The sequence below is a fragment of the Diaphorina citri genome, unplaced genomic scaffold, assembly GCF_000475195.1.
Source record: "Diaphorina citri unplaced genomic scaffold, Diaci psyllid genome assembly version 1.1 scaffold54, whole genome shotgun sequence".
Lineage (NCBI taxonomy): Eukaryota > Metazoa > Arthropoda > Insecta > Hemiptera > Psyllidae > Diaphorina > Diaphorina citri.
The window spans coordinates 255,207-268,439 of record NW_007377491.1 but is presented as its reverse complement, the minus strand read 5'-3'; the positions used below and the strand labels follow the sequence as shown (position 1 = coordinate 268,439).

Sequence of the window (13,233 nt, the reverse complement as noted above, 5' to 3'; positions counted from 1 at the left end):
GCGGATTTCGCGATTATTTTCGCGGATTTCGCGATTATTTTCGCGGATTTGGCGATTTTGTTCGCGGATTTTGCGATTATGTTCGCGGATTTGGCAATTATGTTCGCGGATTCGCGTCCCGAATCGACATTTTGGATATTTGGCAAGCCTATGTTAAACACCTGATGGGGGAAAAATCTTGCTACTAATTCTGTTATTTTTGATACCAATGTTATGAAACCACTTCTACCTCATTTTTTTTGGTTTTTGGAGTAAACGTTCAGTTCATGAGAGAGAAACATTTATTTCATGATAAATAAAGCAGGCTGCCAGCCTGTGACCGGTTGCACATCACAGCCAAACCATCATTCCATTGGAAATATTCATTCTCGTGGGGGGCTTCTTTTTTCTTGATTTTTTTCAAACATACATATATGTATTACTTTATTCCTCAGGTTGCTAGAAGCTTGTCACCTCCTCAGTATAGATCAAGTACCGAAGAATCCATTGCATGGGCTGAAATTCTTATCCAGGGAAGATTGTTTCCGAGTTTTGAGAAATAGAAGTGATATGAACATACGAGTGAGCATTCACGATTTGGAGTAATTGGATGGCGTTTCAAACTCGAAGCTAGGTAGACTAGTCTACAACCAAGAAAGTTGCATACTTTCTCCTTTTTGGAGAATGACCTAATGGCCTAATTTCCGACTTTTGAAAACAACCTTTAACCCAGGGAAAATTATTCAGAGGTGGTGTAAGTCCCCAACTTGTGTTTCGAGTATTATTGGCCTCAATTATTTATAGGTTCTTAATCACAAAGTTCGAAAATATCATGGTTTAGATTCTCTCCCTATAATAAGCAAGCTTAGATTCTTATCACATAGGTAAGAGTTCATTATTTGATATTTCAATGTATCCTGCCTGATTGAAAATAACCAAGCTTGCATCTGAGTTAAGAATAACATAGTAATATAGGTATTTATTTATATCAAACTTATTTACAACTTTAGTATAATATTTTATAACGAGGTGCAAGAGGTCCCAGCTTTCTTGGGAACACTTCCTAATAAATAATATGACAAAAACGGGGTAATTTATTGCTAAACTTCCATGGAGTAATCAAGTAGATTATTGCAACATGTGCAAGAGTCTACCAAAGAGGGTATTTGTCAATTTAAAAATGACATATCCAAATTGTAAATATAGAACATGTTAAACAAATAAAAAATATATTTATTCTACCTCCTATAATATTGTGTTGAATTTTTTTCTACATTACCTTACACTTAATAATAATTATACTGGTATCATTCAGCTATCATTTAATAATGGCAATATGTACAGTACATAGTTGCATTCATTCCAACGAATAATTAATCAATTGTTTGTGACAGAAACTTTTAGTACACAGATAAGAGTTGTGTAAATTTCATGACTATAACACCAGCTTATGAAGCAGATTACTTATGGCATAATTATTGTTATCATTTCCCAACAAATTAAATGGGATATTACTTGCAAGAGAATAATCCTTGTAGGACACCAAAATTGGTTTTTGCTTCTGATACTGTTCATGTGCAGCACTAGTCTTTCTATTTACCAAACTACTGATCCCTTCTTGCCAAGTAAAAACATAATTGCTTGTTCACATGTACCAGTATACCATTATTCACATTTACTTTTCACAGTTACCATAATCATGTTGGTCTGATGAATCAAATACAAAGCACTAACATAGACTGAATTAGCCTGCCCTTCTTTGAAATAATCTTTCAGTGTGTTACTAAACCTCTTGGAGAATTTGACAAACTCCCTTTTTCTCTGCTCCAGTGCTTGTTTGTTGCTAGGCCCAGGGATGAAACCAGATACCTCATTGACAGCATCAAGTAGTTTCTTGATTGCACTGGCAATTTCTTTGATGGTTTCAAGGAAAGTCTTACGGTCTGTTATTTCATCAGGAATGCGGCTCAAGATTTTCTTCAGTGCACAGGATTTTTTGTTCAATTCTTGAAATGCATCTTCAGATCTGTTGAGCTTGTACTCGACAGCTGAAATCACAAGGGTTAGTAAACATGAGAATATGAATTTAGCCTTCTAGTCTTACAGACCAAAAGGTTGGTTTTAAACCCAAGCTAGTTCTGAATTATTAATAATAATCCTTACCATCTACATCTGAAGCAGCTCCTTGCAGCCTGAGAATACTCTCATTCATATTGACACTGAGTTCTCCCTGACGCATGATACCCACGACAAAATCATATGCAAAACCAGGGTTGGCTGTTTCTGTTCTGGATAAGGCTGCTCGCAATGTCTGGGAAGCTTGGACATCTCGTTTCTCTAACTGAAATTTTTTTTTAAAAAAAGCAGTTGAATTATAGCAATCTACCACCATTATATTAATATCACCCAGATTGAGTGGGCCAGGAAAATTCAGTACCTTCTTAGCACACAATTGCCCTCGATATTCTCCCATTTGGATACAAACAACATGCAACATGCCTTTATTTCAATGAACCATTAGAAACTGTTGCATTCAATATTCTATCAGAGCTGGGAAAGTAGAAATTGATAAAGAACTGATCCTCTTTCAACAAATTTTCTCTTCACCCAATGCTAACTTGGGCTGGTATTTTTGACCATTATCTAGGAAGGTACACTAATTAACATTTTACCTGGGATAGGATGGGTCTGAAGAGAACAGGGAGGATAAGAGACGTGACTGGTGATTCTTCTCCCATGGTCATTTTCAGATATGCAAGAACCACTGACTAGTGACTACAAGGAGTGATTGTTGGATGAGATCACTGTTATCACATAACAAAATGGGTGCAAATAATCAAGGTGTAAAAGTAAACTAACAGGTTTAAACTTTCTGTAAGGCACTTGGTTATTCAATATAGCAAAAGAAATAAAACAATGAAGTAGATTGCTAAATTAAGATGAAATTTCAATTATTTTAAATTATAATAAAATAATCACCTCTACACCAGTCATCAAAATCCAAAATCAGCAGGTTTGTATTTTTTGTTTTCATTTCTTCCAAAGTTCAGACAGTGTTGCCATGTCAACCTGTATTATGCACATTAACCCTTTGGCCACGGTTGTGTGAAATCAAACGGGTCTCTAGGCCAGGACCACGCCACGCTCGAAGTTACTTTCGGATTTTCTTCGTTTTAGTCTCAATATTTTTTTTAATTTTTATAGTTTTTTCTGAGATAATAAAAAAAAATCATGAGAATCACCAATTAAGACAAGACAAGCATTTAAGACAGTTCAAAATTCGTTTCTTTTGTTACCTGATCCAAACATTAAAAACTGTCCCACCCTTTTTTTCCCCCCCCCCCCCAAACTTGCTGCATTTCCTTTTTGCATAGTCAATGGATATTTTCTAGATGTAATGTGGGTAGATATATGCAAAATATTTAGTTTTAGTGTTTCTCTTCTTTTCCCACAACAATCTACAGGAACGCCAGTCTAGTTAGCTTGGTTGGTAGCGTGTCTGCCTTGTAAGCACTAGGTTGCGGGTTCAATTTCCGCCCGGGGCGGATTTTATCCTGATGGGGTAATGTTCGTTCTCGGAACGACTGCCTTCCTCCTATCCTTCTTCTCTGTTCGATCTCAGGACGATAAGACCTTAGCAGTTACAGTTCCTTCTATTAAACCTCTTAAAAAAGCTTGTGTTTTTCTAATTTACAGAGCCGTGCCCCTCTCACTGTAGATCAAATGTATGAGGACGTAAGTCAGGACTACGCTAAGAAAACTGTTACCATGGAATCACACCCTCACTTACCAGGACCTCCCATGGCTTCTATACATCCTTGCCGGTAATTATTCTACACCTGTTAACCCTTCAGTATAAAATCCGCCCCTGGCGGAAATCGAACCCGCGACCTAGCGCTTACGAGGCAGACGCGCTACCAGCCAAACTAACTAGGCTGGCTTGCGTAAATTTAAATGTCGTTATTAGGAAAGAAAATAAAAATGCCTTTGAATGGCGATTTTCAGTTTCTTTCTTAGCTGGGGATTTGGGTTACCTAATCATGCTTAGAGTGAGGCGGTATCAAGGAATTTAAATTAAGCAAATGAAGATTCTGTAACTTTGTACTAGGTAGGTTGAAATGATAAACATATTCTTCTTCACTATTTGTAAATTGTAAAAATAGTGTATGTTTATCAATAAGTATATGTTTATCATTTCAACCTACCTAGTAAATTAAGCAAGGTGTTTTTACTTATTTGTAAATTGTTCTCCCCATCATAGGTATAAGACCTCGGTAAGACTGCGAGGGCAAAGGGACCTCTCAGTTTTATCCCAGCAGGATTAACAAGGTATATTCTATTTTATTCTAAATAAAATAACAGTCCAAATGCTGGTGTGATTTCAGACATGCGGAAGTGATGAAGAAGATCATAGAGACCGTGCTGGAAGGAGGGGGAGAGCTGGGCGTGCATATGTACCTCATCATATTCCTTAAGTTCGTCCAGTCTGTTATCCCGACCATAGAGTATGACTTCACGCAGAACTTCACTGTAGATCAAATGTATGAGGACGTAAGTCAGGACTACGCTAAGAAAACTGTTACCATGGAATCACACCCTCACTTACCAGGACCCCCCATGGCTTCTATACATCCTTGCCGGTAATTCTACACCTGTTAACCCTTCAGGATAAAATCCGCCCCTGGCGGAAATCGAACCCGCGACCTAGCGTTTACGAGGCAGACGCGCTACCAGCCAAACTAACTAGGCTGGCTTGCGTAAAGTTAAATGTCGTTATTATGAAAGAAAATAAAAATGCCTTTGAATGGCGATATTCAGTTTCTTTCTTAGCTGGGGATTTGGGTTACCTAATCATGCTTAGGGTGAGGCGGTACCAAGGGGTTTAAATTAAGCAAGGTGTTTTTACTTATTTGTAAATTGTTCTCCCCATCATAGGTATAAGACCTTGGTTAGACTGCGGGGGCAAAGGGACCTCTCAGTTTTATCCCAGCAGAATTAACAAGGTATATTCTATTTTATTCTTCTTATTTTAAAATTTACGATTCGTACAGCTAGAGTTAGGCGTAAAAAATACATATTGCATTTTATACAGCGATTTCACTTTCAACATTTCCATCATGTCATGGCAATAGGTATCTATGGTTCAGAGTCCATCTCTTCTATATTAGAACACTTGACATCAAGGTTCTCATAAATTAATACTCTCATGTTTAGAGCAATAAAATCAAAGGCTGTCAAATTTAGTTTTCCATTTCTAGTGCTATCAAAATATTATAAAAATTAACCCTTCTGTTCTCAGAGCAATCAAACTCAAAGCTGTAATAAACCCAACTCAACAGAGGAAGAAGATGATGATGACGAGGAAGCTTTGGACATGGAAGACTTTGAAGAATCTGGATTCCTTGATGAACAAGACCCTGTGAGTAGAAAATAAAACCCTGTTTACCTTGCCAGGATGGTAGTGAAAATCAAAGAGATCTGCAAAAATTGCTAGCTGCACAGGTCTCCTATCTCCTATGTGATCTTAAGGGTCCAGCTTTTCAATCAACACTGGTGTGCAATAATTAAACAATTGTTGATCTAAATAAAGCACTACGTATACAAGATTTTTTAACGTCCTTTTTGAAGAAACCAACAAACCTGCCTTGATGGTGTAGGGGTCCAGGCACTTGTCTAGATATCTTAAAAAAAAAAAAAAAAAAAAAAAAAAAAAAAGGGGACACATCCCCTCGAAATTTGTCGACACAGGGAAGTATCGAACCCGCAACTTCTCAACCGTAAGTCGGACAGTTCTAGAAGTAGCACCATTCGATTCGGCGTGAAAAATCACATGGGTTTAACTTACTATTCACATGCTTACTTGGTAACGATTCACGAATAAAAGGGAAATTTGTTGACACAGGGGAGTATCGAACCCGCAACTTCTCAATCGTAAGTCGGACAGTTCTAGAAGTAGCACCATTCGATTCGGCGTGAAAAATCACATGGGTTTAACTTACTATTCACATGCTTACTTGGTAACGATTCACGAATAAAAGGGAAATTTGTTGACACAGGGGAGTATCGAACCCGCAACTTCTCAATCGTAAGTCGGACAGTTCTAGAAGTAGCACCATTCGATTCGGCGTGAAAAATCACATGGGTGTAACTATTCACATGCTTACTTGGTAATCACGAATAAGAGGGAAATTTGTTGACACAGGGGAGTATCGAACCCGCAACTTCTCAATCGTAAGTCGGACAGTTCTAGAAGTAGCACCATTCGATTCGGCGTGAAAAATCACATGGGTGTAACTATTCACATGCTTACTTGGTAATCACGAATAAGAGGGAAATTTGTTGACACAGGGGAGTATCGAACCCGCAACTTCTCAATCGTAAGTCGGACAGTTCTAGAAGTAGCACCATTCGATTCGGCGTGAAAAATCACATAGATTAGAATATTCACATCCAAATGACCAAATGTTTTCGATGTCTCTTACCGTTTACGAAATAAGGGTTAAGCACAATGACTTTGGTTAATATCTGGATGGGTGACTATCCGATTTTTACTAAATTGTTACAGTCGCGTCCTTGGACCATACCGGTATATCATACCAAATTTCATCGCTTTATGACTAACCGTTCTTGAGATATTTTGTATACCACCTTTGCCCACTGAAGAAACATTGACTTTGGTTAAAATCTGGATGAGTGACTATCCGATTTTAACCAAATTGTTACAGTCGCGTCCTTGGACCATACCGGTATATCATACCAAATTTCATCGCTTTATGACTAACCGTTCTTGAGATATTTTGTATACCACCTTTTCCCATTTAAACCTGTAGTACACACATACGTGCGTGCGTGCGTACATACATACATACGTACACACGTACGTACATACATACATACGTACAGACCATGGGCTGAAAACCACTTTTTTGGAATCAGGGCACCCCGAAACGGATATTTCCACCCATTTCCCGATTTTGAAAATTTGGACCGATTGCAATACTTTCTCATTACCTTGTATAGGTTCCCTATACGTAAAGGTAATAGAAAGTAAAAATGGAATGAAAATATCTAAATTTGAAAATAGGTATAAGTACCTAAGCTGATACCTATTGAAAAATAGTGATAACAAAATGCGTAGATAGGTACCTATTCGATCTCTTTGAGCCCCTAACCCAAATCCCTATGGTAATAAGCTCACAGCGCGTCGTGCGATATTGGTAGATGACGTCATCACGGGAGTACAGTGTTGTCGCTAGGTATGATATCGGCGTGCTTGAGACTCTCATGTTCCGAGAGCTGTATCTCACGATCTAGTGAACGCATTTTCTTCGTTTTAGTCTCAATATTTTTTTTAATTTTTATAGTTTTTTCTGAGATAATAAAAAAAAATCATGAGAATCACCAATTAAGACAAGACAAGCATTTAAGACAGTTCAAAATTCGTTTCTTTTGTTACCTGATCCAAACATTAAATAGATATGTACACTTGCATAAATATTAAATAATTATTCCTTTCATGTACCTATGATTTCAGTCAATTGCCAATATTCCCCCGGAGAAACAGTCCCCCAGCTCCCCGGCAGGGGATAGCCAGGAATGTGGTGACATAGTGAGGACACGAACCTACGATCTTCACATTACCTACGACAAATACTATCAAACTCCAAGACTCTGGCTGTATGGATACAATGAGGTAAAACTGATACCTATGTTCTATCAAATTCTCTCTACATGTCACTCGTTTATCAGTATCATCATACTCTCAATCCCAATACTTCTTCCAAGCACATTAACCCTTTGGCCACGGTTGTGTGAAATCAAACGGGTCTCTAGGCCAGGACCACGCCACGCTCGAAGTTACTTTCGGATTAATTAATCGATCAGTGGGTGATTAATTATTATTATTTATTCTAATCAGGTTGCTTAATCCAATAGTTAAACCAAGTTTAAACAAAATTCCTGGTGCATAATATTATGCACAAAAAATAATTTGAAATCTCGCAACACTGCTTGACTGCTTCACTTTGGAAACGGCCCGAGACGGGAAAATCCGTCAAAGTTGGAATCTTGGTAATTTTTAGCGCTTTAAAGGAAAGGAAAACCTTGTTCTTATCAGTAAATGGTGTAATAGAATGCAGAGCGTGATAAATTCTGTTAAAGGTACTGCTTTAGGAGTAGCAGAATACCTCACCCCCGTTCTCAAGGTATGTATTTACCACCTTGGTCCTGGCTGATTGGATCCTGACAAAGTAGAAGTGTACGCACCTATAATTTCAGGTTATGGTGCATTGTAGGTAATACCTAATCCATGTTGTTAATAAATTGATATTGATTGCTGAAGAGTAGTTAAATCTAAATATTTACGTATTAATGGGAGGATTTCGTGTTGTAAAGGTGAAGAACTGAGGATATCTGGAAACTACTATGTTTTGCTTCTTCATTCAGATAATAGTTAAAGCTAGAAACCTGGAGGAACATCTATGGCTTCTTTGCAGATGGATATTTGTGCAGACAACAGCACTTACATTAAATTATTGATCTGTTTTCTTTTCCTAGGAATCAAAATTCCGTGAAACAGGAGTGGTGACACCCGAAGAATTTGTTGCAGCTGGAGATCATCTAGTCCACCACTGTCCAACATGGCAATGGGCCTCAGGAGATGAATCCAAAGCCAAATCATATCTACCGCCTAACAAACAATTCCTCATTACCAAGAATGTCCCCTGTCCGAGGAGGTGTAAACAGATAGATTATTGTGAAGAGAAACAAAAGATTATTGAAAATGAGCAGGATGAGGAGGGATGGGTTGATACACATCACTATGATGAGACCACTGGCAAGGATATAGCAATTGAAGACAAGATTAGTGAAATCAGTTTGGATGCATCAACTGTAAGTATGAAATAGGAACAGGGACTTATAGATGTAAAAGTCAGGAATCACCATTTCATCTGTTGGGTTTTATGGAAAACAAATACTACTTCACTTTTTGCCCCTTTCATGCCCTCTATTTCATGTTGTCCAGGGATGGGTTGATACACATCACTATGATGAGACCACTGGCAAGGATATAGCAATTGAAGACAAGATTAGTGAAATCAGTTTGGATGCAACAACTGTAAGTATGAAATAGGAACAGGTACTTATAATAGATCTATGTAAAAGTCAGGAATCACCATTTCATCTGTTGGGTTGTATGGAAAACAAATACTACTTCACTTTTTGCCCCTTTCATGCCCTCTATTTCATGTTGTCCTTCATGTCATGGCAATAGGTATCTATGGTTCAGAGTCCATCTCTTCTATATTAGAACACTTGACATCAAGGTTCTCATAAATTAACACTCTCATGTTTAGAGCAATAAAATCAAAGGCTGTCAAATTTAGTTTTCCATTTCTAGTGCCATCAAAATATTATAAAAATGAAAAAAAAGTTTTTTTTTTTTTTTTTTTTTTTTTTTTTTTTGCCATACACTGGGGTGATGATGGTCTCTAGCTCGCAACTCTAGCTAACAAAAAGGATGATCCAGGTTCCAACAGATCACTGGTCTTAAGCAATGTTCTGTGTTGTTGGTATTTGGACAGGTGACTGTCCAAGATGTTTTTGCGGGCTGCACTCAGGCTCGTGAGTATGTTTGAGGAGCTTGTTTAAATTTCAGGAAAGATGAAGTGAGTTAAAGCCTGATAGGACCTTGCACGTTGCCCCTTGCATGCCTACAATGTAGGAATAGTAAACATTGGAAAGCTCTTATTTTAAAATTTACGATTCGTACAGCTAGAGTTAGGCGTAAAAAATACATATTGCATTTTATACAGCGATTTCACTTTCAACATGCAACACCTATCTGCTTGATATGGCCTTTTTAGAGGTGCCCTAACACAACAGTATCTTTGTCTAGATTCTAGAGTTGATTGTAAAACAAAATTTAAAAACTCGAAATAGTGTAAATAACTAAGTAACCTATTATTTGATATTTTAACAAATATAACCATGCTAATTGTATCCACTCTTGTTATATTGATATTTAAGCATGAATTGAATAAAAATATATCTATTAAAATAAATCAAGATTATATCTAATGAGTAAGTATTTTATTGTTCCCTGTGTATGGATTCATATTTTTCCTTAAAAAGTTATCTATTTATGGCCCGTGTCACAAAGTGAATTTAAACTCTGTTTAAGTTTTAATCTCGGTTTAAGATTAATAACCGAGTTTAAACTCACTCTGTGGCCCTGGCCCCGGGGCTTAATCTATATTTACAGATATGTATTTTTCTTTCTTTTTCATTGACTAGTAAACAGTTTACTCTTTTGCACCGAAACTGTATTGATTTTACCCGCATTATACAAGTACCTATTACCTTTTCCTCACCGAAATAGAAAAACCATAAATAAAACAATGGGAGGTCGCACTTGTTTGCAAGACCAGAGTTTGATACCATCCGTTACAATGTCTGTCATACCGTCATACGTCATGTGACTAATTTCCTCCCACTACTTCTCTGCAGGGCAGGGATCCAAAACATCAAGTGCTCTAGTGCTCACAATCTGTCAAACCTATGTATGTATTTTTTCTGTCGAGAAGTGGGAAAAACAACATATGGAGTGAAATGAGCACGCCAAAAACCGAAGTAAAAAAATTTTATTATTATTATTATTATTATTGTGGACCTAGTATTTTATTTTATTATTATTATTATTATTATTTTTTTTTTTTTTGGCAACCGTTTTTATGACCACAGTTATCAGAGAAGCAATGGACTGGATGGGGTTTCAGTATTCAGTTTCAGTGAATTATAAATCAGTTTAATCAGTATTTTTTTAGTCGTCGAGAAGGTCAGTTGATATCTGTAGTAGGTACCACTGGACTTGCGTTTCGTACGTCTAAAAGATCGCGTTATTTTATTATTTTTTTGTGCAAAATATCTGTTTATTATTTGTTAAAATTAAAGTTTTTTTTTTTAATGTGTAAAAAACATGTAGGTAGCATTTGCTAAAACTTGTTTTAAGTATGTTTTATTTTGGAATTAAATAACAATTTTTAACATCTAGGTAGGAACACTAGGTACCTACTTGATTAAACGTATCGATTAACCTTTAAATATTTGATATATTTGACAAGTAGCTTTCATGGCCTTTAAAAAGTTAGACCAAGATTCATAATAGGCACAAGTAATCTCAACATCGGTTATCGAAACAGTCCCCCCCCCCCAAGTGGGTAAATCAACCCATTGTTACGTGAAACTGAGAGCGGGGAAAGGGGCAGGGGATCTTTTCCCCAGAAGGGGTAGTTTTGTTTGGAGGAAAAAAATAATTGGTACCTACCTATTTAACAGAGCTGATGAGAGACATACTCCAGGATAAACATGCTACGACACAGACCACACGCGTCTGATGTAGCAGTTGTTTTATTGCTACTCAATAAAAAAGGCGGTGAGCCAAACACTTTTTTTTATCAAATTAATTTTTATAAAAGAAATTAATCCATTATTGAATTTCCTGCCCTTTGTTATCGTTTTGTTATGCTTACTATCAGTGACCACTGTCAGAGTGTAATGTCACTGACCATAGAACATCCGGGATATCATGTTTACTGACAGTCAGTAACACGGAGCGGTCAATATTTCATATCCTTTTTCACAAGTAATCTGTAACAAAACAAGTCTAAAAGATTCACAACTATCTATCTTCTAAGTTTAGACTGTGGAAGTAAAGGGACTTCTATTCTAACATATTTTCATATCTATTTTGTGGGTACGTGGTACGTACATTTGAAATTACACTGAAGGAGGCTTTCATGAAAAGCGTGTGTAGGGTGTTTTGTTAAAGATTCTGAATGAAAAGATTTTGTTGGTAATAATAACCTATGTATTTTACATGAAATAATTTAATTTCAAAAGGACCTATTATATATTTTGCTTCAATTAAAATGTACTTTAGGATACCTAACCTAAATAGTAACTGTACTAGGTAGGTAGGTATGTAATTTTTAAATAAACAGCAATAGGTAACCTATGATCTTTTAAATTTTAGAAGTTAAATTATTATTATTTATTGAACTTTCCAGTGATCACAATTAAATTTATCCTTTAAACATTGGAACCTTTTCGGCTATATATTAGAAACGTGCTTCACTGGAACACTCAAACAAAAAAATTCTGGACTGGATTACCTACACCAGCCAAGCAGTAGGTGCCATCTTGAAGAAAGAACTAATTTTTTAGGAGGTAAGTAATTTTACAACAATTGTATCTCATGACACCTTACTTTTAGAAACACCATTTTATTTTATAATTTATAGGTACTTTATTTTCAAAAAAGGTTGAAAGCTGTGAATTTTCGAGTCCATTTCCTCCCCTAGTAGGTTGCGGAAGTTGTTTATTATTATTATTATTATTATTATTATTATTATTATTATTATTATTAGCCTTATTATTATTATTATTATTATTATTATTATTTATCTTATTATTGCTTTGGTAATTAACTACCTAAGTAGTTTAATGGTCAAGGTAGTGTGGGGATTTACCCCGTTACATCCTGTATTGACGTAAAAGAGACTGATTTGTTCATGAATGAAAACCAGCCAATATAAATATCTACCTATAGGTACAGGTACAGCTATACACTACTGACAATGAATTAATACCTTCATCCGTTTATTCTTCAACTAATTCCTCCGTCTTGTAACTTGTAACGTTGTAACTCATAGAAAAACCATCTCAGATGAATTCCCCAGCAGATAACCATCACAATGAATAAGTATACTAACGAACTGAACTTTGTATTCTCTGCTTGGTCTGAATAGTACTTAGCAAATATTCAATTCCATTCAATTCTAATAGAATCCAACTCATAATTAATCATAACTCACGTGCTTTGAGTGCAAATAGCATCATGGAGAGCAATAAACATTCTCCAACAACTTTCAAGACAGATATGTCATTGAATTTTTCTAGAATAAAAAGATACATTGTTTTTTATTCGAGTTTATTCTACCTATTTCACTGGTACATGTAGATACTAGATAGCAGCCTATTTAATTCCTTCTTATTTTTAGAAGAGGTACTTTAATACCACCTGTTTGTATACTCGTATAGGTTCGATTTCATAGAATTTTCCCAATAGGTTCTTAAAAATCAATCCGTGACGTTCTCTTTTAATTTGGCTATAACCATGCTTCTTTTCTGCTGTCTGGGAATAGATGAAATACATACCCATGTATTAATTTACTTATTTGTAGGTATGTAATT

General features: G+C 36.2%; 5 protein-coding genes and 1 long non-coding RNA gene across 7 annotated transcripts in view; 5 read left to right on the top strand and 1 right to left on the bottom strand.

Annotated features, from left to right (window-relative positions):
* LOC103517022 (RAD50-interacting protein 1) overlaps positions 1 to 901 on the top strand; it is a gene marked incomplete in the record, with an annotated part of 20,056 nt that extends 19,155 nt beyond the window's left edge. Inside the window, 1 exon segment of the mRNA XM_026829102.1 lies at positions 639 to 901.
* A 565-nt stretch (positions 902 to 1,466) lies between these two features.
* Positions 1,467 to 2,993, bottom strand: LOC103517031 (programmed cell death protein 10). Its single transcript, XM_008482039.3, has 3 exons — positions 2,652 to 2,993; positions 2,143 to 2,320; positions 1,467 to 2,027 (listed from the first exon to the last, which is right to left on the bottom strand). Exons 1-3 carry the CDS (start codon positions 2,721 to 2,723, stop codon positions 1,645 to 1,647), a joined length of 633 nt encoding a protein of 210 aa, XP_008480261.1. The 5' UTR covers positions 2,724 to 2,993; the 3' UTR covers positions 1,467 to 1,644.
* A 651-nt stretch (positions 2,994 to 3,644) lies between these two features.
* Positions 3,645 to 4,623, top strand: LOC113470558 (ubiquitin-like-conjugating enzyme ATG3). Its single transcript, XM_026829095.1, has 2 exons — positions 3,645 to 3,803; positions 4,365 to 4,623. Exons 1-2 carry the CDS (start codon positions 3,703 to 3,705, stop codon positions 4,621 to 4,623), a joined length of 360 nt encoding a protein of 119 aa, XP_026684896.1. The 5' UTR covers positions 3,645 to 3,702.
* Positions 4,624 to 5,246: 623 nt separating this feature from the next.
* LOC103517272 (ubiquitin-like-conjugating enzyme ATG3) lies at positions 5,247 to 7,794 on the top strand. The gene is made up of 3 exons (XM_026829086.1): positions 5,247 to 5,398; positions 7,514 to 7,672; positions 7,729 to 7,794. The coding sequence occupies exons 1-3, from the start codon at positions 5,354 to 5,356 to the stop codon at positions 7,792 to 7,794; spliced, it is 270 nt and encodes an 89-aa protein (XP_026684887.1). The 5' UTR covers positions 5,247 to 5,353.
* A 194-nt stretch (positions 7,795 to 7,988) lies between these two features.
* Positions 7,989 to 8,886, top strand: LOC103517262 (ubiquitin-like-conjugating enzyme ATG3). The gene is made up of 2 exons (XM_026829081.1): positions 7,989 to 8,183; positions 8,536 to 8,886. The coding sequence occupies exons 1-2, from the start codon at positions 8,112 to 8,114 to the stop codon at positions 8,884 to 8,886; spliced, it is 423 nt and encodes a 140-aa protein (XP_026684882.1). The 5' UTR covers positions 7,989 to 8,111.
* A 1,846-nt stretch (positions 8,887 to 10,732) lies between these two features.
* Positions 10,733 to 12,191, top strand: LOC113470637. 2 transcript variants are annotated; one of them, XR_003393615.1, is made up of 2 exons: positions 10,733 to 10,989; positions 12,048 to 12,191. It is a non-coding gene; the product is annotated as an uncharacterized LOC113470637 (long non-coding RNA). The 2 variants fall into 2 exon arrangements; XR_003393616.1 differs by having other exon boundaries at positions 12,014 to 12,191.
* Positions 12,192 to 13,233: the final 1,042 nt, after the last annotated feature.